This window comes from Pantherophis guttatus, chromosome 2, assembly GCF_059756535.1.
Source record: "Pantherophis guttatus breed Tessera chromosome 2, ASM5975653v1, whole genome shotgun sequence".
In the NCBI taxonomy this organism is placed as follows: Eukaryota; Metazoa; Chordata; class Lepidosauria; order Squamata; family Colubridae; genus Pantherophis; species Pantherophis guttatus.
This window is the reverse complement of record NC_142064.1, coordinates 154,017-177,394: the sequence shown is the minus strand read 5'-3', so window position 1 is coordinate 177,394 and position 23,378 is coordinate 154,017. Positions and strand designations below refer to the sequence as shown.

The following is a 23,378-nucleotide window of genomic DNA, read 5'->3' as shown; positions in this document are numbered from 1 at the left end:
GAAGGCTGAGCTGCTTTGGAACCAGTCAGCTTGGGCCACCTGTGTGGGCACTTGCCTGTCTCCCTCCCATGGCACCTGGGGAGGGCTCCCTGCTCACCCCACCTTTCCTCAACAGGTGAAGCAGGAGAGGGCACATCTCAGGCGCCACCATGGTGGCCTTATCGCTCAAGATAAGCATTGGCAATGTGGTGAAGACTATGCAGTTTGAGCCCTCCACCATGGTGTACGATGCCTGCCGCATCATCCGGGAACGGGTGCCGGAGGCCCAGATGGGGCAGCGTAAGTGGCCAGGCAGGCTTTCATTGGAGAAGGAGATGCCGAGGGAGAGTGGGGTGGGCCAGGGAGACTGGTCCCTGCTTCCACCTTGTCCCATGCTCATGTTCCTGTGGCTTGGGGGTATTGCTGGCTGACCTCAAGCCCCCCCACCCGCCCCGCCCTGGTCCAACCCCCTTCCTGCTGTTCTTTCTTCAGCCCACGACTTTGGCCTTTTTCTCTCGGATGAAGACCCCAAGAAGGGGATATGGTTGGAGGCCGGGAAGGCTCTGGACTACTACATGCTCCGCAATGGGGTGAGTACTTCCCTGCGGGGGGGCTTTCTGATCAGCCGAGCGAATTGGTAGAGGGTAAGACTGAATGCCAGTTTTAGTCACAGCAGTTAATGAAGGGTTCTTAGCCTAGCATAACTTCTTCCCCCCGCCCCCCCCCCCAATAGGGTGCCCTTGACCAGGACACACGTGGCCCCGAGCAAAGCCACTCCTCCAGAAATGCCCACTAAAATTCCTCTGGAACGGCATTGATTGAAGTCCAGAGCCAAGTCAGCTGCCGTGCCGCTGGTAGTCCGTGCCCTCCCCCCCCCCCCCCCGAAATTCTGATCCTGGCATTTCTTGACTCGCCCCCACCCCTAAATCTGGCTTCCCAGGACACCATGGAGTACAAGAAGAAGCAACGGCCCCTGAAGATCCGTATGCTGGATGGAACGGTCAAGACAGTCATGGTGGATGACTCCAAGACAGTCACTGACATTCTCATGACCATTTGTGCCCGGATTGGTGAGCAGACTGAGGAAGGTTGAGTTGACGGATGGGAGGGGGAGGAGTGAGGAGACAGCCTCTGTTCTGTGGGTTCTTCCTTTCCCCCCGCCACCCCCCTCAGGCCAGGAGGGACAACAGTGTTAGCAAAGCTGAGATGGGCTGCTGGGAGCTGTGCCCATGGCCGTGGGCAGGGCGACCTTTGTCCCTGGCAAGGCTGTTTTGTGCCCCCAGGCATCACCAATTACGACGAGTACTCGCTGGTGCGGGAGATCCTGGAGGAGAAGAAGGAGGAGCAGACGGGCACGCTCAGAAAGGACAAGACCCTCCTGCGCGACGAGAAGAAGATGGAGAGGCTGAAGCAGAAGCTCCACACGGATGACGAGCGTATGTGAGCCGAGCCGAGCGCTCAGAGGGAGTTGTGGGGGCGGGCGGAGGGGACCTTGGCGGCTCTCATCCTGCCCTGCCTCCTCGTGCAGTGAACTGGCTGGATCACGGACGCACTTTGCGCGAACAGGGCATTGATGACAACGAGACACTGCTCCTTCGGCGGAAGTTCTTCTACTCCGACCAGAACGTGGATTCCCGCGACCCTGTGCAGCTCAACCTCCTATATGTCCAGGTGCCTCTCACTGCCCCTCTGCCAGGGCTTCTCCCTTCACTTTGGGGGCTGGCACAGGACGGTTTAGCCCGTCTGCATGCAAAGGAGGCTGCTCAGGGAGGCCCAGCACTTCCAGGGAGGAGCAGCGCAGAGGGTCCCTGCTGATCTTGCTCCTCTGTCTTCAGGCCCGAGATGACATCCTGAATGGCTCCCACCCTGTCTCCTTCGACAAAGCCTGCGAGTTTGCCGGTTACCAGTGTCAGATCCAGTTTGGTCCTCACAATGAGCAGAAGCACAAGACTGGGTTTCTGGAGTGAGTACGCCTGTCTGTAGCTTGGGCCCAGGCCCCGCTGGGCCTTTCCTTGGGCAGGGGGCAGAGTTTGCCCCTGCAGTTCCCTTGGCTGGGCATTTGGCTCGAGGGCTGGACAGAACAGGGGAGTCAGGCTTTGGAAGGCCCGTCTCTGACAGAGACCCTCTTTCCCCTTGTGCAGGTTGAAGGATTTTCTGCCAAAGGAGTACATCAAGCAGAAGGGGGAGCGGAAGATTTTCCTGGTGAGCAGAGGGGCTCTTGGAAGCAGACGTTGTGGGCCACGTCCCTTCTGCCCCCCCCCATCTACTTTTGAAGGGCCTTGGAGGCCTGGCCGGCATGGGGGATGGGGGGGAAAGAATGTGCAGAAGGAGGATGGTGCAGAAGGGCTGGGAGAGCGATGGGGCAGGGAGGGGTTGGTCATTTGGGAGCAAGAGAATGCAGCCACCTGCTCTCCCTCCCCTCCCCCAAGGCCCACAAGAACTGTGGCATCATGAGTGAGATTGAAGCCAAGGTACGGTACGTGAAGCTCGCCCGCTCACTCAAGACATACGGTGTCTCCTTCTTCTTGGTCAAAGTAAGTGATGCTCCTTCAGGCCCCCTTTTGCCCCCGCCTGGGAGAGCCTGCTCAGCGGCTCTGGGAGGGAGGAGGGAGGTGTCTGGCTCCGGTGGGGGGGGGAAGGGGGCTGGCTGGAGCTTTCCTGCTCCAGGCTGGGGAGGGGGCGCACCCTATGGCATGGGCATCTGCCTTGTAGGAGAAGATGAAGGGGAAGAACAAGCTGGTCCCCCGTCTCCTGGGCATCACCAAGGAGTGTGTGATGCGTGTGGACGAGAAGACCAAGGAGGTCATTCAGGAGTGGAATCTGACCAACATTAAGCGCTGGGCAGCCTCTCCCAAGAGCTTCACCCTGGTAAGGGTTCCACTCTCCAGCCCCAAGAAAAAGGCCACAGATGAAGGCCCATTAAGGCCTGACTGGGGAAGCCCTTCTCCCCCCCCCCCAAAGTCTGCAGGCGAAAGGCAGATCTGGAGGGGAGAGGCCACCCTGAGAGCCCCCTGACTTCCTGGAGCAGGCAGAGTCTGCCTGGACCCCCACCACTTGGGGCCATATAGGCCACTTCCCAGAGAACTGCCCTGCTCTGAAACAGCTGTGCCCACCCGCCTTCCAAACCCATTGCTGCCTGAGAGACCCCCAAGGGGTCATGGGGTGGTCCTAACTAAACGGAATGGCTGAACCTGCCGCCCGCTGACCAGCAGCCTAGCACCAGCAGCCTAGCCTTTCAGTCCGGCTGCTCCTGAGCGGCAGCAAGAGGGGCTTGTTTTGGCCGGCCCAGGAGTGTGGAGGGAGGGTTAGGGTTAGGGTTAGGGTTAGGTCATGGGGAGAGTTGTTGCTCCCTGGCTGCCCCTTCCAGGATCAGCAAGACCTTCAGCAGTCGCGTCTTGGGGGGGCAGCAACCCCAGCCGGAACCCCCCCTCCAGTGACTGCCTTGGCTTTGGGGTTGCAGGACTTTGGGGACTATCAGGACGGCTATTACTCTGTACAGACAACCGAAGGGGAGCAGATTGCCCAGCTCATCGCTGGGTACATTGACATCATCTTGAAGAAGGTGGGTCTCGGGTGGGTGGGGGTCTGGGCAGGAGAGGAAGGCCGGCTCCTGATCTGGATCAAGGGGTGCCCTGTGTTGTGACCTAGGCTTACTGAGTCATTACAATACACAATTAGTCCCAAACAAACCTATTTTATTATAACAGCTGAGAATTAGGTTCATTCCCAGCTGAGTCCCAATTAGTTGCAAAACAAGTCCTTAGGAAGAAGTCCTTCGGGATAATCACCAACCTTTATCTTCTTTGACACCCTGCCAAAGGCCTTACTTGGCAAAGCTCCATGAAGTTCAGAAACAAACAAGAGATGACAACTAGAAACAGAGTTAGCAATGTTGCTTTCCTGCAAAAGGCCCAAGTGCCTTTGTTTCTCTTTTAAGCCTTATGGGAGGGGCCAATCATCTCCTGGCCTTACTCCCGAGTCGTCCCTTTTGCTTTAGCTGCTCTTGCCTTCTGGCAGCTCTGCGCATGCGTGCATTAGGAAAAGGCTCCTCCTGTTTATCTGCCTCTCTGCTGCCCGATTCTGGGGGCTCTGGAGTCCATGCATCACTCCCCGATGGCCCTGGCCCCATTTCTGCCTCCGATGCAGAGCCCTCATCCGAGCCTTCCCCAGACTCCAGGACTGGCCCATATTCCTCCCCAGCCTCCTCACTGTCCGACTCCGCTGCCAGCTCTGCAGGCTGCTGGCGGACCACAACACCCTGAGCCATAGCCTCACTTTGGGTGTGTGTCCCCTGACTTGGTCTGTGTGGCTTCAGCTGCTGTCTCGGGGTCTGGCCTGGGGGAGCAGGGATGATTGCTGCCTCTGACTTGCAGAAAAAGAGCAAAGACCACTTTGGCTTGGAAGGAGACGAGGAATCCACCATGCTGGAGGACTCCGTGTCCCCCAAGAAGTAAGACCTTTACTGGAGTGGGGGTGGGAGTCTGTCAGGGAGGAGGCAGTGGGGGCTGCACCTCATGCCCTGCTTGCCTCCTAGGTCGACCCTTCTGCAGCAGCAGTTCAACCAGCTGAACAAAGCCGAGCATAGCTCCGTGGCCCTCCCAGTCATCATACGGCCGGGAGCCAGTGGGCCGGAGAACTTCCAGATGGGCACCATGCCCCAGGCCCAGCAGCAGGTCACGAGTGGGCAGATGCATCGGGGGCACATGCCCCCTCTGGTAAGGGTCCCATGCTTTAGGCTGGACTCTGGACCTCCTAGTTGGCCTCAGCTCCAGCCACTGCGTCCCCTGGGTCCTTGCTGCTCCGGCACGGGTGTTGGGACTCCTGCTGCCCTCCGAGGCTTGGTGCTCCTTCCTAAAGTAACCTCTGATTCTTGGGAAACAGGGAGGCAGCCCCACATTCGCCCCGCTTGCCCACCCCTCCTGCTGTTGCTGCTGCTGTTGGGGCAGGACAGTTAGTGGGGCATTGGCTCATCCATCTTTCTTCTGCTCTGCCCTGCAGACATCGGCTCAGCAGGCCCTCACGGGCACACTCAACTCCAGCCTGCAGGCCGTGAAAGCTGCGCAGTCCAGCCTGGACGACTTCGAGACCCTCCCGCCCCTGGGCCAAGATGCGGTGAGAGTGCCAGGAAGGAGGGAGGCTGGGTGTCCCCATGAAGAGGCCCCTCCTGGGGCCGGACCCCTGGGATGACTCCTGTTTCTCCATCTGTAGGCCTCCAAGGCCTGGCGAAAGAACAAGATGGACGAGTCGAAGCACGAAATCCACTCCCAAGTCGATGCCATCACTGCAGGCACGGCTTCAGTGGTCAACCTGACCGCCGGTGACCCGGCAGAAACAGACTACACGGCCGTGGGCTGCGCCGTCACTACCATCTCCTCCAACCTGACCGAGATGTCCAAGGGGGTGAAGCTGCTGGCGGCACTAATGGAGGACGAGGGCGGCAATGGGCGGCAACTCCTTCATGCCGCTAAAAATCTGGCTGGGGCTGTCTCAGAACTGTTAAAAACAGCCCAGCCGTCCAGCGCTGAGGTCAGTGACAAAGGGAATGGCCTGGAACCTGCTCCAAAGGGGTGGGGAGTTGGCTTGGGACACTGGACCTAGGAGAGCCAGGGTGGGGTAGGAGCTGGTGGGAGTGGGAGGGGGCTGCAGATTCCCATCCCCCTTGGCAGTGGAATCTGTCTGGGAGTCTTCGGGCTCATCCCTCTTTTGCACCCCAACCCAACTCACAGTGTTGTTGTGCAGTAAATAGGGGTGGAGGGAACGCTGTGACTGCTGCTTAGAGCTCCCGTGGAAAAGGAACAGGAAAGGAGCAGGTGAATTCAGCCCCTGCCTGATTCCACCGGTGCAATTGCACTTCTGGTCCTGCGGGAACAAGCAGCAGGGCCAGGGGAGGGGGAGCAGGGTGGGACATTGCCTATCTTGAGACCTAGAATAGTTTCCTGACAGCAGCGTTGGCCCAGGGGCTCCTGGGCTGGTCCTGTTTTCCTGGTGGGGCTTTCGCCTAGGTGCCCCAGCTCCTGCAGCAGCTAGTTTCTTAATCCTGGGGGAGAGGGTGACTCTTGCCATTAACAGTCCAGAGGGTGCACAGTGGCAGCCTGCCCTTCTCGGGACACATGACCAGACTGAGGACCAGGCGCTGATGTGGGTCCTGCTTTCTTACTTCCAGCCACGGCAGACTCTGTTGCAGGCAGCTGGCGTGGTGGGACAGACCAGCGGAGAATTGCTGCAGGAGATTGGAGAGAGTGACGCGGATCCCCATTTCCAGGTGAGGGGTCTGCTGAGAGCAGACTGGTCCCAGCCTGCCACCCCAAATAGATTGGACCGGCTTAGGAGTGGCTGAATGACATCCGGGGGGCTGCAGAGAAGTCTCTAGGTGGAGAGACTGGGGAAAAAGTCAGTGGGACTATGGGGTGACAGCGGGCCCTTCTGATCCCCAGAGGGGTGTCCACAAAGGAGGCCAAGACTACCAGGGCCCCAGGGTCTGGGGTCACAGACTAATGAGTTTGCTCCACCCCAGCAAGGACTGCCTGAGAGTCGGCAGTCAGTTGGCGGTGCAGAGCCAGAGTGAGCTTTCCGTGCCGGGAGGGCTCCAACCATCTGCTGGGAGAGTCTGAAACTGAGGTTCCTGCCTTGAGTCAGGGGATGGGGTGGGGATTCAGTGAGGTCTGGTGGCCTGGAAAGTGACTCCACAACGGGCAGCCGAGGTTCGTGGGCTTGGCATAATCTCTCTCTCAGGTTGTGGATGTTCACATACAGATTGTGGAGAGCCGGCGCCTCCGGACCCTGTCCGCCCCCGATGGCAAGACGGTAAAAGGGCCCGAGCTGGTCTGTGGCTGTGCTCCTTGAAGAGCTCCTGCTCTTGCCAATCCATCCCCAATCGGTGTGCTTGGCGGAGGGGTTTCTGCAAAGCTTTCTCTTTGCCGGGCTCTTCAAAGCCGCTCTCTGGCTAGACTCTGTCTGCTGCCAATCCCCACCGTCTAATTTAAAAGCTCCTTGGAAAGCGATCTGTGACTGGGTAATGAGGGTCCCCCACTGCGCTCACTGCATGGATCTGACCTGCCTTCCTCAGGGGTGACCTGGCACTCTCTGAGCACCCGGAGATATAGGGTCCCTTCCCGATGTGGGGAGTTTCAGCTGGTCAGAAAAGGAGGGGGGGTAGGTTTACAAACTGGCACAAAGGGATGCTCGGCCCTGGCAGCCCCTTCTGCTCTCTCAGCCCCCAAGCTGTGACGGCTTGGACTTGGTGATGGGCTTGGTGTGCGGCACTCTGCGCCTGAGATTGAGTTGCTCTGGTGGTGAAGATTCCTGCTTGGGCAGGCTGGTGGCGGAAGTGTGGTCATCTCCAGGCAGGGCTCTGGGGGGAGAAGCCGGAGATCCTGCACTGGACGTGGCCTGATGTGGCCGTTCCTTCCCCAGGATGTGCTGATGCAGCTTGCCAAGGCGGTGGCCAGTGCAGCAGCCGCTTTGGTTCTGAAGGCCAAGAATGTGGCCCAGAAGACAGAGGACTCGGTGCTGCAAACGCAGGTGATCGCTGCGGCCACACAGTGTGCCCTCTCCACTTCCCAGCTGGTGGCCTGCACCAAGGTGGGTCCTTCTTGCCTGGGATTTGGGTGGTCAGCAGCATAGCCTCTGGGGGGGGGCAGCTGTGGGGGGTGCTCTCCCTTCTTGCCTGGGCCCAGAGGCCCTCTTCCTTTCTCCGCTGGACTGTGGCCAGAGAGCCCTCTCCCGACCTGTGCACCTTGCTCTTTCTTTGGCAGGTGGTCGCTCCCACCATCAGCTCCCCCGTCTGCCAGGAACAACTGATCGAGGCTGGGAAGCTGGTGGCCAAGTCAGTGGAAGGCTGTGTGGATGCCTCCCAGGCGGCCACCTCTGACGAGCAGCTGCTGAAACAGGTGGGAGTGGCTGCCACCGCGGTAACTCAGGCGCTCAATGACCTGCTGGAGCACATCAAGCAGCACGCCACAGGTGGACAGCCCGTTGGGCGCTACGACCAGGCTACCGACACCATCCTCAACGTCACTGAGAACATCTTCAGCTCCATGGGCGATGCTGGTAAGGAACGCCACCTGGGAGGCTGCCTTGTCTGCAAAGCCCCAGAGTTGCAAGGCGATGCCAGCCGTGGTTACTGGACAACCCCTCACGGCCTCTCCCTGCTCTCTGCCCCCCAGGTGAAATGGTTCGTCAGGCTCGCATCCTGGCCCAGGCGACATCTGACCTGGTGAATGCCATCAAGGCTGATGCGGAGGGAGAGACCGACCTGGAAAACTCACGGAAATTGCTGAGTGCCGCCAAGATCCTGGCAGATGCTACAGCCAAGATGGTGGAAGCAGCAAAGGTCTGGCCCTGAAATGCACGGAGAAGAGTGTTGGGGTGTGCGGTGCCTGTTTGGCTCTATGGCCAAAGCTGGACAGTGCAGAAAATGGCCCTTTCCCCTGGGCAAGCAGTGCCAGGCAAAGGCACGCTCTGCCCCCTGGCAGGCAGCTTTCCGGCGAGTGGACCCTGCCAGAGCCCATCCTTGTGGGTGGCTGTTTATTAGAGCCGCCCCTTCCGGATGGAGCAGAGGAATTTGGGGATGAGCTTGTTCCTGACGGGCCTCCGTCCTTCCTGCCAGGGGGCAGCGGCCCACCCAGACAGTGAGGAGCAGCAGCAGCGGCTACGGGAAGCGGCTGAGGGGCTTCGCATGGCTACCAATGCAGCAGCCCAGAATGCCATCAAGAAGAAGCTGGTGCATCGGTTAGAGGTCAGTTTCGGGGAAGGGCAAAGCTCTCCGATTTTGTTCTTCCTGGCCAGCTCTTTCTGACTCGGAAAGTGAGGGTCTCACCCGGATCTTTCTTTCCAGCACGCAGCCAAGCAAGCAGCTGCAGCTGCCACACAGATGATTGCGGCTGCCCAGCACAGTGCCGGGGGGAGCAAGAACCCTTCCGCCCAGCAGCAGCTCATGCAGAGCTGCAAGGTAAGATGGAAGGGGGGGGGGGCAAACCCTACCTTGAAGCCCCCTCTGATTCCTTGGCCCCGACACGGGTGGGGTGGGCCTGTCTTCACCATCCTCCCCCAGTAGAACAGGGTGCCCCAGGGTGGGCCTGCAGCCAACATTCTCCCATCTTCTCTCCTGGCAGGTGGTGGCTGATCAGATCCCGATGCTGGTGCAGGGAGTTCGTGGCAGCCAGTCGCAGCCTGACAGCCCCAGTGCCCAGCTGGCCCTCATTGCTGCCAGCCAGAACTTCCTGCAGGTGAGCAGACGCTCTGGCCCGGCCAGGAGCTAGCAGAGGGTTTACGGCACATGCTTGGCAAACCTGGCCACTGCACGTGACGCCTATCTGTCCTCTTTCCATTGTAGCCTGGTGGGAAGATGGTGGCTGCTGCCAAGGCTACGGTACCCACCGTCTCGGATCAGGCCTCTGCCATGCAGCTCAGCCAGTGCGCTAAGAACCTGGCAGCAGCTCTTGCCGAACTCCGCACAGCGGCACAGAAGGTCAGCAACTTTGCCTGTGGGGCTCTGGTATCACCCCCCTAGTGGGGGGGTGGGCAGGAGCACAAGGGAGACGCCTCGCTCTTTCTGAGAGGCTGCTTGTGCCAGGCCCGGCTGAGCCTGGCCTCTTTCCCGGGGTGGGGGTGGGGCTTCCCTTTTGTCAGGAAAATGTGGAACCCCTGGTCTTGGCAGGAACTCCCCCTGGGGGGCAGTGTGTGCAGGTGATCAGGACGGATTCCCCTGTTCCCTCCAGGCGCAGGAGGCCTGTGGCCCGCTGGAGATCGACTCGGCCCTCAGCCTGGTGCAGAGCCTGGAGAGAGACTTGCAGGAGGCCAAGGCGGCTGCACGGGATGGCAAACTGAAGCCCCTTCCAGGGGAGACGGTATGTTGGGGAGGGGGATTCAGGGGAGCTGTGGGGGGGGAGCCTCTGGGGGCTCCAGGGCCTTCCTGACAGCCTGTCTGTGCTGCAGATGGAGAAGTGTGCCCAGGACCTGGGCAATAGCACCAAGGCGGTCAGCTCTGCCATTGCTCACCTGCTGGGAGAGATTGCCCAGGGCAACGAGAACTACACAGGTATCTGGTTCTGCAGGGGTTGTGACAGTTGTGGCTACAATCGTGGCTGGAGGGATGCATATTTGTGGGTGGCCTGCCCTGTCCTTTGGCCAGGACGCTGTCCTCCCCCACCTGGCCTGAGAGGTCAGAGGCTCATTTTGCTCTACAGCTGCACCCCGCTTCCCCTTGAGATGCCCCAGCCCAGCTGGGCTTGCCTTGCTTGGGATGGGGGCAAGGCCCTTGTTCATCTCCAGGCTCTGAATGCAGGAAGATGGCTGAGCAGGGTGGGTATGGCTGGGCTGCCCATCCCCAGGGACTCCCATGCCCCTCTCCCCTCTCCGCAGGGATTGCAGCCCGAGACGCAGCGCAAGCGCTGCGCTCCCTCAGCCAGGCTGCACGGGGTGTGGCTGCCAGCATGGAGGACCCTCAGGCTCAAGCAGCCACCCTGGACTGTGCTGGAGACGTCATGGACAAAGCCAGCAGCCTCATCCGGGAGGCCCGCAAGGCGGTGTCCAAGCCAGGAGATGCTGAGAGCCAGCAGCGCCTGGCCCAGGTGAGCCCAGGGGCCTGGCTGGGCCTATTCTTGCTAGGGGCAGCAGCTGCTTGGGGTGGGGAGGTGTCTGGGAGGGCAGGCCAAACACTCCACATCCTCTCTGCAGGTGGCCAAGGCCGTGTCCCAAGCCCTGAACCGTTGTGTCAACTGTCTGCCCGGTCAGCGGGACGTCGATGCTGCCATCCACACGGTTGGCGAGGCTAGCAAGAGGCTGTTGGCCGATTCTGTGAGTCGGGGGCCACTTTAGGTCTGGGCAGGTGGGGGGCCCAGGGCCAGGCCAGGGCAGAGACCGGCCCCATGTGGGCGGGCCAGCTGCTGAACTCTGAAGAAAGCCGCCCCCACTGGCCTGCTGAAGCTGATCCCTGGGAGAGACCCAGATTGAAACATGCCAACCCCCACCCCGGCGACAGGGGTGGTGTCTGCTGGAGGGATGGCCTGCAGGTGTCTGGGAGGAGGAGAACCGGATATTGTGACCTAGTCCTTAAGGGAAACCGCCTGAGCTGTGGCCAGTTCCTGATTTGTCAGGAGTTGAAATGGGCCCCCAGGCCTCCGAGCTTGACCCCTGTTTCTGCTCCCAGTTTCCTCCCAGCACCAAGAACTTCCAGGAGGCCCAGAGCCAGCTGAACCAGGCTGCAGCTGGCTTGAACCAGTCGGTTAATGAGCTTGTCCAGGCGTCGCGCGGGACACCCCAGAACTTGGCCAAGGCTTCCGGCAAGTTTGGCCAGGACTTCAATGAGTTCCTACAGGCTGGGGTGGAGATGGCCGGACAGTCCCAGGTAAGAGCTGCCTGGATGGGCGGAGAAGCTCTCCAGTGCCTGTGCAGAAGGAGCACCTCGTCTTAAAGCACATGCATGGGTGCACTCCCACATTGTGTGTGGTGGGAGGCACAAGCAGGATGTTTGGAAGTGCAGAGCCCAGGCGGGATGCGAATTGAAGGCATGAGCTGCTCCAGACAGTGTCCAGGGTGGGTTCCCCGGGGCTGCCAGGCAGATGCCATGGTGCCCATGGCCAAGGGAGCTGGGTTTGCAGCATCAGGCCCCATGACTGGCAGGCCGGGTGAGGCCTCAGGGGTTTCAGAGCAGAGAACGCTTGTGTGTGTGGGGGTGACCAGAGATGAAAATCTCTTTCCTGCAAGGCAGTTCCAGTGCGGAGGGGTGGGAAGAAACTTAGGCCCTTCTCCCTGGAATGAGGGGAGTCTGCTTGGGGGAGTCTGAAGGTCCAGCACAGCCCAGGGGGGCAAAGCAGGTCAGACCAGAAGTTGGGATTGGCGGAGGGCCTGGGATGAGATGCGGCAGGGCCAGCCAGATCCCTCTTCGCTCTTGACATCCTGTGGAGGGCAGAGGCACTACCCGGTGGGGAGGGAGGCTGGGTCAAGTCACAGCTGCACTTAGGGTCTGGGGACTAAGAGCTCAGGCTGCTGAGAAATCCTGTGCTTGGCACGGTCGTCGTTCCAGAAGGGCTGTGAAGTCCCAAGGCAAAAAGGGAAGGGTATGGCTGCTTGCTCTGGGAACTGCCCCACTTCTAGCAAGTTGAGCAGCAGGGAGAGAATTTAGGCAGGGGAGGGGGCCGCCCGTCACAGAACACCGATTGCAGCGATGGGCTGGCTGGGTGTGGTTCAAGGGTCTGATGAGGCCCTCTGTCTCCCTCCCCTGCAGTCAAAGGAGGCCCAGGGCCAGCTGGTGTCCAACCTCAAGGGCATCTCGCTCTCCTCCAGCAAGTTGCTCCTGGCAGCCAAAGCGCTCTCCGCAGACCCTGCAGCACCCAATCTCAAGAACCAGCTGGCAGCAGCTGCCCGGTACGTGGCCCTCGTGGTGGCGGGGGGGGGGGGAGTGGGGCCTCCCCCTCCCTTCTCCAAGAACTTCCAGGATGCTCAATGGGGCCACTCTGGGAGAAGGAGGGAGGGGTTAGGACAAGAGAGCTGTGTGACACCTGGATGCCCAGGGTCGAGTGCAGGGCAGGCTTAATGGCAGCATCTCTTCCTCTCCTGCCCCCCAACCCTGGCAGGGCTGTGACGGACAGCATCAACCAGCTGATCACCATGTGCACCCAGCAGGCACCGGGCCAGAAGGAGTGTGACAATGCTCTGCGGGAGCTGGAGGTGAGCCAGCCCCACCCAGAGGAGGGCAGGTGCCATGAGGCTGACTGGGAGGCAGGCCTAACCCTAACCCTAACCTTCTCCAGACGGTGCGAGAACTTCTGGAGAACCCCACCCAGGCCGTCAGTGACATGTCCTATTTCAACTGCCTGGACAGCGTCATGGAGAACTCCAAGGTGAGCGGGGGTGGGGGGGTGGGGATCGGATGGCCAGCAGGCTGAGCCAGGCTCTTAGAACTCTGGTTGGGAGAGTCTTGGTTGAGGCCTTCAAGTCCCCCAAAGCTCAGGGTAGGTATCCAGATGGAAGGAAGTCCAGCTTCTGCTCCAAGGGGGTTTGGGGCAGGGGGTGTCCATCCCCTTTCTGAGTCATCTTGGGAAGTTTTGCAGATCTCTGGAACCTCTTCTCCCTCCCCCTTTAAAACCTGCTCTCTCTGAATGGCATGGAAAGCTGCTTATTGCCATTGCAGTGCCAGAAGCCCTCAGGATCCATAGTTCCGTGCACACGTGCACCCACGCATGCACGCATGTGTTTCCCTGCCTTCTGTCTCCTGCAGGTGCTGGGCGAGGCCATGGCTGGCATCTCACAGAATGCCAAGAACAGCAAGCTGCCAGAGTTTGGAGAATCCGTCAGTACAGCCTCCAAGGCCCTCTGCGGCTTCACTGAAGCGGCTGCCCAGGTGGGAGGCAGAGGCCCCTGGTGAGGCTGGGGGGCGGGGGGGAATGCTCCCAACTGTGGAGCAGAGACGTTGCAGGAGGCTGCTCTCAGGACTCCCCCATCCATGCTCTGTTACAGGCAGCATATTTGGTTGGCGTTTCTGACCCCAACAGCCAGGCCGGTCAGCAAGGCCTGGTGGACCCCACCCAGTTTGCCAGAGCCAACCAAGCCATCCAGATGGCCTGCCAGAACCTCATCGACCCAGCCTGCACACAGTCCCAGGTAATGGCTACCTGTGGCCCGGAGGGAAGGTGGATGTTTCTAAGGAGAAATTTCTTAGCACTTAGAACAATTAATCAGTGCAACGGCTTGCCTCCAGATGTTGTGGGTGCTCCAAAACTGGAGGTTTTCAAGAAGGTACTGGATAACTACTTGTCCAGAATGGTATAGGGTGTCCTGCCTGAGCAGGGGGTTGGACTAGAACACCTCCAAGGTCCCTTCCAACTTTGTTATTCTGTGTTGGGGGGGCCCTTGAGCCAAGCAGTGGTGAATGCAGCCCCACAGCCAATGGCGATCCTCACATGGAGGCAGGGGGGTGGGCTTTTTGTCATCGGGGGTGATTCCTTGAGCCTCCTTGTGGGTAGAGCTAAGGCGGAGGGGCCTCCTTGCCTTTCGCAGGTCTTGTCGGCCGCTACCATTGTGGCCAAGCATACCTCCGCCCTTTGCAATACCTGCCGACTGGCCTCCTCCCGCACCGCGAATCCGGTGGCCAAGCGCCAGTTTGTCCAGTCTGCCAAGGAGGTAGCCAACAGCACAGCCAACCTTGTCAAGACCATCAAGGTACCCCCAGATTTCCAGCTGGGAAGGGGATGTTCGGCAGAGAGAAATGAGAGCCCTGCAGTTGGGGGCCATGAAACGCAAAGCCCCCCGAGGGAGAAGGCTCAGGGTTAATAGGGGCCCCACGTCTGGCTGGCTCATGAACTGAGCAGCTACGTTTGCGCTACATGCTTAGGTCATTCTCTGGGCCTGACGACGGAGGTTGGCCCAAAGGACAGATTTTAGACGTTTTGCGAAGTCATCTTGCAAAGGATGGGGGAAAGTTTCTGGCCGGGGGAGGGTGGCTGTGAGGTTGAAGTGATCGCCCTTGCCACTGCAGGCTGACCCGCCTCCATCTTGGCTGTGTGGGTGCCTCTCAGCTTTCTACCTCTGTGGGAGCGAGAAGTGGCTGGTTCTGGGCTCCGGGAGCTTTTCTATCACAGCATGGGAGGTAAAAGCTCAACGGGGGTCTCCCGCAGGCTTTGGATGGCGCTTTCACTCCAGAGAACCGCGAGCTCTGCCGTGAAGCCACGGCCCCACTGATAGAAGCAGTGGAGAACCTGACTGCCTTCGCCTCTAATCCTGAGTTTGCCACCATCCCTGCCCAGATCAGCCCAGAGGTAGGCAGAGGTTGCTGGGGGCCCGGGAAGGAGGAAGGGTCCACTCTGGGCAGCCCTTGGCCTGTTGCCCTGGAATGACTCTCTGCTGATTCCCTGTAGGGGCGCAGGGCCATGGAGCCCATCCTCTCCTCTGCCAAGACCATGTTAGAAAGCTCTGCTGGCCTCATCCAGACCGCTCGCTCTCTGGCGGTCAACCCAAAGGACCCTCCCAAGTGGTCGGTGCTGGCGGGCCATTCGCGCACTGTCTCCGATTCGATCAAGAAGCTGATCACCAACATGAGGTGGGTGCCCACTGTTTGCCCGGCTCTCTTTCCCCCATGGGTGGGTGGGGGGAGAGAGAGACAGGGAGAGAGAGAGAGAGAGAGAGACCATTCACACAACGGGGAAGGCGGAGGGTGTTGTTACCTTAAGATTCAGGAATTGCCATCTTTAATTCCTTGCCAGATGTCTGGAAAAGTGACTGCTCTGCCCTCCAAATCATTGGCAGGACATTGGCATCTCTGTGGGTGGCAGAACTGGGGAGGGGAGAACAGATGAGGCAGCCATTGGGGGAGGGGAAGTAGGAAGGTGCCCAAGTGTGCACATCTGGTTGCCATTGCTGTCTGTAGGGACAAAGCTCCTGGCCAGCGTGAGTGCGACGAGGCCATTGAAGCACTGAACAGGTGTGTCCGCGACGTGGACCAGGCCTCCTTGGCAGCCATCAGCCAGCAGCTGGCACCTCGCGAAGGCATCTCCCAGGAGGTGAGGAGGGGCTCGGCTGGTCCTGGGGGAGCAGCCAGATGGGCTTCTGGGGAGAGTCTGACTACTAGTTCACCAAGTTGGAGAGCCTGAGGAGCTGTCTGTCTCCAGCAATGCAGAAAAGGAGGTGGGAGGGAGGCCGGCCAGCTGGGTGGCCCCTTCTGGCCAGGGGCAGAGACTGCAGGCCCTCCAGTATCAGAATTGGGTCCTGCTCCAGCTTCTGGGGTGGGGGGAATTGTCCTCCTGCGGCCCCAAACTGGTGCTCAAGACTGACTCCTCCTGCAGGCCCTGCATAACCAGATGCTTACAGCTGTTCAGGAGATCAGGAACCTCATTGAACCCGTGGCAGGTGCTGCTCGTGCTGAGGCCTCCCAGCTGGGTCACAAGGTGAGGCCGCTGGCTACAGCAACAGGAGACCTCCGCCGCCAGTGTCAGGTGGAAAGGCTGGCAAGCCCTGGCTCTCCTTGGCCTGGTGTCTCTCAGGCTGCACTCTGACACCTTCTTCGTGATGCAGTGGAGGGAAAGGGGGAGCTCCAGTCCCACCATAGGGCTTTGAACGTCTGCAGCCCCCACCCCACTGCCCCCCGCCTGGCCGCCCTGTGGGGGCTTGAGGTCTTCCTCTTGCTCCAAGCCAGAAGAGTCTTTCTGGCTGCCAGGGTGGTGCCATCCTGGCTCTGTTTGCGGCAGATTCTTGGCCAGGCTCAAAACAGGTTTGGTAGCACACAGTCCAAAAGCCCATCACACACAGCCATTATAGTCTTTTGGCCATGGTCTGTGGCACAAACAGCCATGGTGGTTTAGGACGTTCTGTACTTTCACTGATCCCAGTTCATCTTCCTGAGTGGACGTGGCCTCTCCTCTCCCTGCCCCGTGGGATCCTGGAAATCATCCCGCCAGGAGACTAGTTTGAGGACAGGGGCTGATCCACCAGCATCTCGAGCGCTTCTCTGAGAGGCCACCAGGTTGCCCTGCAGGCTGACCCCAGATAGGCCTCCTTTGCCTTCATGTAGGGCCAGCAGAAAGTCACCCAGGAAAAATGCAGCCTTAAAGCCCCCAAGTGGATGGGCTGGTGCTCTGATTTTTGAGTGGCAGCTACTTAAGACAGCGTTTAAGTATAAGCAAAACTTGGCCAGTGGTAGGATTAGGATGCCACAGTGGGACAGCAGTCAAGGTTTCTCCATCTCTGGAGGCTTCTCAGAAGAAGAAGCTGGACGCTTGTCCTGGGAATGCTTTTCCTGCACGGGGCAGGCGGTGCGCCGGGTGATCCTTCCTCAATCTACAGTCCTGAGGTCTTCGGGTAAGGGGTTGGGTGGTTGAAGGGGCAAAGCTATGAGACCCCAAGACATGGGACTTGAAGCCAAGGTGGGCCTCAAGCAGTAGAAAAGCTGTTCTGTGCTTCAATTGGCCCCCCTGGGGGAACACCGGGTCCCCAAAGGGTGCCTCACCTGCTCTGGCGGCAGCAGGCAGCGACCGGCCACAGCCCTGGCGTTGCTCTTTCATTCCACAGCCAGGCACTGCAACCTTTCAAATTAGGAAATGACCTTCAAGGCATGGAGGGGGGGGGAGGATTTGGATGGCTTGGCGTCCTCGGGTAGGTGATGAGCCCAAGGCTGGGGCCAAGGAGGCTGTGGGAGGGCTGCCAGTGGGGGGTCTGGGTGCTAGACGTGACTGGGCTGCTCTGGGGTACGGTGGGAGCCCTCGGGGTTCCCTGGCTGAGCCTCTGCCAGGGCCACTTGTAATCCTGCTTGGGCTACCTGTGACACCAGCATTGCTCTCCATGCCCACCCAGCTCTAGGGTGAGACACGTGGAGGGATGTGCTTTCGCTTGGTGAAAAAGACGGAAAGCTCTCGGGATCCTGAAGAAGATGGGGGAGACTCAGTGTGAGGTCCCCTTGGTGCCAGCCCTCTCGTCCTCTGGATTGGCCCCCTTGTGCGGGCTTGGAGAGCAGTGCCTTATTGCCCAACCCCTTACACGTGCCCCTCCCGCTCCATCTCGGGTGCCCCTTCCCTTCCCATCCCCACACCCCCTTTTCTCTTCCTCCTCCTCCTCCTCCAGGTCTCCCAGCTGGCCCAGTATTTTGAACCCCTGGTCATGGCCGCGGTGGGCGCAGCCTCCAAGATGTTGAATCACCAGCAGCAAATGAACCTTCTGGACCAGACCAAGACGCTGGCAGAGTCCGGTCTGCAGATGCTCTACACGGCCAAGGAGGCCGGAGGAAACCCCAAGGTACCCATGGGGCTGGTACCAGATCCATGTGTGTGTGGAGGCTACGCATTTGCCACCTGGACTGCGACCAGGGCCTGACGGGGGCTTCTCTCTGCAGCAGGCGGCCCACACGCAGGAGGCCCTGGAGGAGGCAGCACAGATGATGAGGGAGGCAGTGGAAGACCTCACAGCCACCCTGAACGAAGCTGCCAGCGCCGCGGGGGTGGTAGGCGGCATGGTGGACTCTATCAGGCAGGCCATCAACCAGGTGAGCAAAGAAACCACGGTCCGGCCTTCCTTGGGCCACTGGGCCTCTTCTCTGGGAAGCCCCTGTGCCCGGCTGCCCTATGGCACCAGAAGCCTTGCGAAACCAGCTTTGTAGGCACCCCAGGGGGTTCAGGCGGAGCCAGAGAGGCTCAGGTGAGATCTTGAAAGAATTTTATGTCGAGTCTTTTGGGGCGCTGAAGTCACTCCCATCGGCCAGCTTGCCTGCCCCCCCCCCCCAATTGGTGCAATCTTTGCGTCAGCCAAAAGAAAAGTGGTGGGAAGGGTGGGGGGGGACACAGGTTTATGCTGAGAAGCAGGGCAGTAGCCCCCCTCCTGGGCTCTTTCCTTCCATTGGGCAGCTGGACGAGGGCCCGATGGGAGAGCCCGAAGGCACATTTGTGGACTACCAGACCACCATGGTGAAGACTGCCAAGGCCATAGCTGTGACAGTACAGGAGATGGTGAGCCGATTGGATGACCTCTTTGGGGAAGGGTGGGCTTTGGGCAGACCCCCTTCCAGAGCCCAGGCCTGGTCCTTTTGCCCCCTTTCCTACCTCTTATCTTATGCTGCCGCCACAGGTGACCAAATCCACCACCAACCCAGATGAACTTGGCATCTTGGCCAACCAGCTCACCACGGACTACGGGCACCTAGCCCTGCAGGCCAAGCCCGCTGCCCTCACAGCAGAGAATGAAGAGGTGAGGGAGGGCATGAGAGTTGGGGGAGGGGAGGTGATCTTTCCAGGAGCATTTAGAGGCTGCTGCAGAGACCCTGGCAACAGAGAGTACTGCGCCAGGCAGGTCGATTTCCTGGGGTGGTGGGAAGGGGGCAGGCTGGCCCAGTTCCGCATCTGTCTCGAGAAAGCTGCCCTGTCTCCCTGGGGAGTCGGTTGCCCCTGTTCCTAGCCTGGCTTGACAGGCATAAAAGCCGAGAGCAAGGTAGATATTGGGGCCCCTTTGTCAGTGGTGAGTCGGATAGCTCCAAAGTGGGTTTGTGGAAAAGGCGCATACCACATCCCCCCCTGCCCCCCCAGAAGGGTTCCAAGGCAGAGCTGGCAGCCAGTGAGGCGCTTTCTTGAATTTCATGCTCCCATCCAGATTGGCGCCCACATTAAGAACAGAGTGCAGGAACTGGGCCATGGCTGTGCCGCTCTTGTGACCAACGCTGGAGCCCTCCAGTGCAGCCCCAGCGATGCCTACACCAAGAAGGAGTTGATTGAATGCGCCCGCAAGGTTTCTGAGAAGGTGACTCCAGCCGGGAGTGGAAGAGTCCCCCTCGTGCCTACCCCCCACCTAGGTGCGTATTGGGGATTGGACCCACAGACCATAGCGGATGTCCTGCCTTTGCTCCCCTGCAGGTTTCACATGTGCTGGCAGCCCTTCAGGCTGGCAACAGGGGCACCCAGGCATGCATCACCGCAGCCAGTGCCGTGTCAGGCATCATTGCAGATCTGGACACCACCATCATGTTTGCCACCGCTGGAACCCTCAACCGGGAGAATGCGGAAACCTTCGCTGACCACAGGTTGTGGCTCCTGTGGGCTGGTGGGTGGGAGCTCCTTGATGCCATCACGTCTGTCTCCAGTGGGCTGTGACGGGCTCTTTCCTTGGCAGGGAAGGTATCTTGAAGACAGCCAAAGCGCTGGTGGAAGACACCAAAGTGCTGGTGCAGAACGCCACTGCGAGCCAAGAGAAATTAGCCCAAGCTGCGCAGTCTTCGGTGACGACCATTACACGCCTGGCAGAGGTGGTGAAGCTGGGCGCTGCCAGTTTGGGCTCTGAGGACCCCGAGACTCAGGTCAGGATCGCAGCCACAGGTGGCTGGCAGGTATGCCTGTGCGGGTCCCGGCTGCTGTGCCTCATCCTGCCCTCCTCTGTGCCCAGGTGGTCCTGATCAACGCAGTCAAGGACGTCGCTAAAGCCCTGGGAGACCTGATCAGTGCTACCAAAGCCGCCGCTGGCAAGTCTGGGGATGATCCTGCCGTATACCAGCTGAAGAACTCAGCGAAGGTCAGGGCGGAGCAAGGTGGCGGCTGAGGGTGGGCCCGGAGGAGTCCTCCTGCTTGTGAGGAGAAGAGGTGGGGCACCACACGAGACACACAGGAGATGGCCAGTGGGTCCTTGAACAGCTCTTTGGCTGGTTGTCAGCAGGTGATGGTCACCAACGTCACGTCGCTCTTGAAGACCGTCAAAGCTGTGGAGGACGAGGCCACCAAGGGGACACGGGCACTAGAGGCCACCATCGAACACATTCGGCAGGAGTTGGCGGTGAGGGTTGGTCCCCCTGCTCCCCATAAACACTGGCTGACTACCCGGCCCCTCAGGCTAACTCCTCCTCCTCCTCCTCCTCCTCCAGGTGTTCTGCTCCCAGGTGCCCCCCGCCAAGACCTCTACGCCAGAAGACTTCATTCGCATGACAAAAGGCATCACCATGGCAACAGCCAAGGCGGTGGCAGCCGGCAACTCATGCCGGCAGGAAGATGTGATCGCCACAGCCAACCTGAGCCGTCGTGCCATTGCGGACATGCTACGCTCTTGTAAGGTGGGCCCTGTGGTCATTTCTCAGGAGGGAGGACACGGTCAGGAGCAGTGGGGTGTTCGGAGAGGAGGAAGGCGTCTGATCATGCAGTCATTGGACAAGCAACCTGGTGGGGTGGCAGGGGCACGCCCTCAAACGGGGCTCTTGCAACCCTCCTCCAGGAAGCAGAAGCTGCGGCTGGGCAGCTCGGGGGGTGGAGGGCAGGCCCCTCTTTTCTGTGTTGGGCTGGCAATCATCTGTCCGTCTCTTTCCAGGAAGCTGCATGCCATCCAGATGTGGGCAGTGAGGTGCGGCACCGAGCCCTGCGCTTTGGCAAGGAGTGTGCTAGCGGCTACCTGGAGCTTCTGGAACACGTCCTCGTGGTAGGTACCTGTCCCTCCCCAACCCCGCCGCCAAATAGCGTGCCCCTTCTTCCCTCCCCCACTTTCCTTGACCCAGCCGGTGAGTGTGGCATGCACTGTATGTGAGGGTGTGACCACGGGAGGGAGGGGGACTAGGGCTTGGCCCACAAGTCATTAAGGCCCTAGGGGTGCCCAAGGATGACTGCCTTCCCCCGCGTGGTGAAACGTTAAGCCACCAGCCTTGTGGGGTGCTGGACAATTCTAACTGGCAGAAGCAGCCCCCACATGCAGAGAGGTTAACCTTCATCTAGGTCCATCTCCCTGCCCGGCCAGGCTGCCCAGGGCAGAGGAAGCACCCGTCCTGTGAGTTGGGGAAGCCCCATGGGACAGGGGGAAGGGCGCTGGGAGGCCCCTGTGATCCGGCTGCTTGGACACCCAACTGGCTTCCCCAGCCCTTCTGGGCAAATCCAGATCTTCCTCCCTTTCCTCTTGACTTCCCTGCTCCCTTTCGTCCCTGGTAGCGGTGGGCTCCGGTGGGCCCTGAGGGTGCCCAGCATGACTCCTCCCCCTTCCTCAGATCCTGCAGAAGCCCAGCCACGACCTGAAGCAGCAGCTGGCTGGCTACTCCAAGCGGGTAGCTGGCTCTGTCACGGAGCTCATCCAAGCAGCCGAAGCCATGAAAGGTAGGTGGGGAGGCCTGGGACTGCCCGCCCCTCCTCCTCCTCGCAGGGCATTGGGCCTCCATCCAGACTGCCCGTCTCTACTTTTTTGGGTTTGTTCAATTGTTGAGTGGTGGGTCCATCCAATAGGCTGCACTTGCACAACATAATGGGAGAGGAGAGGGGGGAGAGACCCAGTCAGCCGTGCGGTGTGAATGCCGTGGGGCCCTGCACTTAAAAAAAGGACAGCGCTTTTCAGCAAGGGCAGCCTTCATGGAAGGAGAGTCGGGAATTGGGGCATCGCCTGGGGCAGCTCTGGACCCCTGTGCTCTCTTGTCTCCCACAGGGACCGAGTGGGTGGACCCTGAGGACCCCACGGTCATTGCCGAAAACGAGCTGTTGGGGGCAGCCGCTGCGATCGAGGCTGCAGCGAAGAAGCTGGAGCAGTTGAAGCCACGAGCCAAGCCCAAGGTGGGCTGCCATCCGCAGCAGCACACGAGAGTCGCTGCCAGCTGAGCTCTGCCCCTTCCATGACACCCGGTGGGAGGAAGGGGGGAGGGCCCCACTCGCTGCACCAGAACTGCTGGGTCCAGGAACAGCCTGGGCAGCCCCCTTGCAGGCCCACATCGCAGGGGGCCTAAGGAGGACTCCAGCCACAGCTTACCCCCCCTGGGATGACATGGCCCTGTGCCAGCCGGGCTTCCTCCATCCCGAGCAGAGGCTTTTTCATGCCCGTTTCGAACACAAGGGGGGAGCAGAAGCACTCCGTCTGGCTCAGAACCCCAGTCGTTACTCCCCAGGGAAATGTTTTCTGGTGAGGAAGGCCTCCTCCCTCATTAATGGTCCCCTCCCTCTCAAGCAAGCAGATGAGAGCCTCAACTTTGAAGAGCAGATCTTGGAGGCAGCCAAGTCCATTGCTGCGGCCACCAGTGCTTTGGTGAAGGCGGCCTCTGCGGCCCAGAGGGAGCTGGTGGCCCAAGGCAAGGTGAGTGAGTGAGGGGAGGGTGGGCTGGGCAGGAAGCCCTCGAGTCTGGTCTGGGGCTGACTACCCCATCTCTCTGCCTCTCTCTCTTTCTCTGCCAGGTGGGCGCCATCCCAGCCAACGCCCTGGATGACGGACAGTGGTCTCAAGGCCTCATTTCAGCCGTGAGTGTGGAGGGGGCTGGGGGGTGGCTGTCCACTCACCGGAAAGAGGCTCTTCTTGCTTAGAATGACGTCCTTTCATTACAGAGGGAGGCCTCTCCCACACCCATTGTCCACTCTCTCTGGCGTGGGCAGGGGGGCTCTTTTGCCCTAACCCGAGACCCCAAGCTCCTCCCCAGCCATCCTGCAGAGCCATGTCAATCAGAGAAGGGAAAGCTGGGGCAGAAAGGGGGCTCCCTAGGCCACGGCATCCTGGGCTCTTGGGGGCTTGGTCTGTGTGGGCCCTTTGTGGCAAGTGGCGGCCACAACGTCCACCTCACCCTTTGCTCACCTCCCTCCTCCTTCTGCCAAGGCCCGGATGGTGGCTGCTGCCACCAACAACCTCTGTGAAGCCGCCAATGCGGCGGTCCAAGGCCACGCCAGCGAAGAGAAGCTCATCTCCTCGGCCAAGCAGGTGGCAGCCTCCACGGCACAGCTCCTGGTGGCGTGCAAGGTGAAGGCAGACCAGGACTCTGAGGCAATGAAGCGCCTGCAGGTGAGGAGAGCAGAGGCGGCAGAGGGTCTGAGGGAGCTGCCCTTCTTCCTCCCATGGATGGAGGACTTGAAGGAGGCGGGCCCGCCTTCCCCATTGGTCCCAGTGGCCGCTGTCGACCTTTCTTGGGTCCAGTTCAGGCCCTGGCGGATTCAGTCAGGGCCACCTTTCCTTGGGCCAGCTGGGGCGGGTCTCCGTACAGCACACTGGCTCCAGGG

General features: G+C 60.2%; 1 protein-coding gene across 7 annotated transcripts in view; it reads left to right on the top strand.

Annotated features, from left to right (window-relative positions):
• Window positions 1–23,378, top strand: part of TLN1 (talin 1) — a 30,010-nt gene that overhangs the window by 5,459 nt on the left and 1,173 nt on the right. Inside the window, exons 1-54 of one of the 7 annotated variants that reach the window (XM_060684410.2) lie at window positions 35–279; window positions 472–569; window positions 920–1,049; window positions 1,263–1,415; window positions 1,508–1,650; window positions 1,815–1,942; window positions 2,121–2,181; window positions 2,409–2,513; window positions 2,692–2,847; window positions 3,440–3,541; window positions 4,353–4,429; window positions 4,514–4,694; window positions 4,978–5,091; window positions 5,188–5,505; window positions 6,143–6,241; window positions 6,733–6,783; window positions 7,393–7,560; window positions 7,734–8,028; window positions 8,145–8,311; window positions 8,588–8,716; window positions 8,816–8,929; window positions 9,093–9,206; window positions 9,314–9,448; window positions 9,699–9,827; window positions 9,916–10,018; window positions 10,342–10,550; window positions 10,657–10,776; window positions 11,129–11,326; window positions 12,206–12,345; window positions 12,555–12,648; window positions 12,732–12,821; window positions 13,199–13,321; window positions 13,438–13,581; window positions 13,978–14,139; window positions 14,595–14,735; window positions 14,835–15,016; window positions 15,344–15,476; window positions 15,759–15,860; window positions 17,530–17,700; window positions 17,798–17,947; window positions 18,306–18,407; window positions 18,526–18,645; window positions 19,045–19,191; window positions 19,305–19,471; window positions 19,561–19,744; window positions 19,831–19,956; window positions 20,098–20,214; window positions 20,303–20,488; window positions 20,740–20,847; window positions 21,404–21,509; window positions 21,832–21,956; window positions 22,345–22,470; window positions 22,569–22,631; window positions 22,981–23,163. In XM_060684410.2, the coding sequence (XP_060540393.2) occupies window positions 150–279; window positions 472–569; window positions 920–1,049; window positions 1,263–1,415; window positions 1,508–1,650; window positions 1,815–1,942; window positions 2,121–2,181; window positions 2,409–2,513; window positions 2,692–2,847; window positions 3,440–3,541; window positions 4,353–4,429; window positions 4,514–4,694; window positions 4,978–5,091; window positions 5,188–5,505; window positions 6,143–6,241; window positions 6,733–6,783; window positions 7,393–7,560; window positions 7,734–8,028; window positions 8,145–8,311; window positions 8,588–8,716; window positions 8,816–8,929; window positions 9,093–9,206; window positions 9,314–9,448; window positions 9,699–9,827; window positions 9,916–10,018; window positions 10,342–10,550; window positions 10,657–10,776; window positions 11,129–11,326; window positions 12,206–12,345; window positions 12,555–12,648; window positions 12,732–12,821; window positions 13,199–13,321; window positions 13,438–13,581; window positions 13,978–14,139; window positions 14,595–14,735; window positions 14,835–15,016; window positions 15,344–15,476; window positions 15,759–15,860; window positions 17,530–17,700; window positions 17,798–17,947; window positions 18,306–18,407; window positions 18,526–18,645; window positions 19,045–19,191; window positions 19,305–19,471; window positions 19,561–19,744; window positions 19,831–19,956; window positions 20,098–20,214; window positions 20,303–20,488; window positions 20,740–20,847; window positions 21,404–21,509; window positions 21,832–21,956; window positions 22,345–22,470; window positions 22,569–22,631; window positions 22,981–23,163 (7,419 nt within the window). In that variant the 5' untranslated portion in view covers window positions 35–149. Of the gene's footprint in view, window positions 1–33; window positions 280–471; window positions 570–919; window positions 1,050–1,262; window positions 1,416–1,507; window positions 1,651–1,814; window positions 1,943–2,120; window positions 2,182–2,408; window positions 2,514–2,691; window positions 2,848–3,439; window positions 3,542–4,352; window positions 4,430–4,513; window positions 4,695–4,977; window positions 5,092–5,187; window positions 5,506–6,142; window positions 6,242–6,732; window positions 6,784–7,392; window positions 7,561–7,733; window positions 8,029–8,144; window positions 8,312–8,587; window positions 8,717–8,815; window positions 8,930–9,092; window positions 9,207–9,313; window positions 9,449–9,698; window positions 9,828–9,915; window positions 10,019–10,341; window positions 10,551–10,656; window positions 10,777–11,128; window positions 11,327–12,205; window positions 12,346–12,554; window positions 12,649–12,731; window positions 12,822–13,198; window positions 13,322–13,437; window positions 13,582–13,977; window positions 14,140–14,594; window positions 14,736–14,834; window positions 15,017–15,343; window positions 15,477–15,758; window positions 15,861–17,529; window positions 17,701–17,797; window positions 17,948–18,305; window positions 18,408–18,525; window positions 18,646–19,044; window positions 19,192–19,304; window positions 19,472–19,560; window positions 19,745–19,830; window positions 19,957–20,097; window positions 20,215–20,302; window positions 20,489–20,739; window positions 20,848–21,403; window positions 21,510–21,831; window positions 21,957–22,344; window positions 22,638–22,980; window positions 23,164–23,378 lie in introns of those variants that run through there. The other 6 variants (XM_060684415.2, XM_060684414.2, XM_087885422.1 and 3 more) reach the window with 6 other exon arrangements.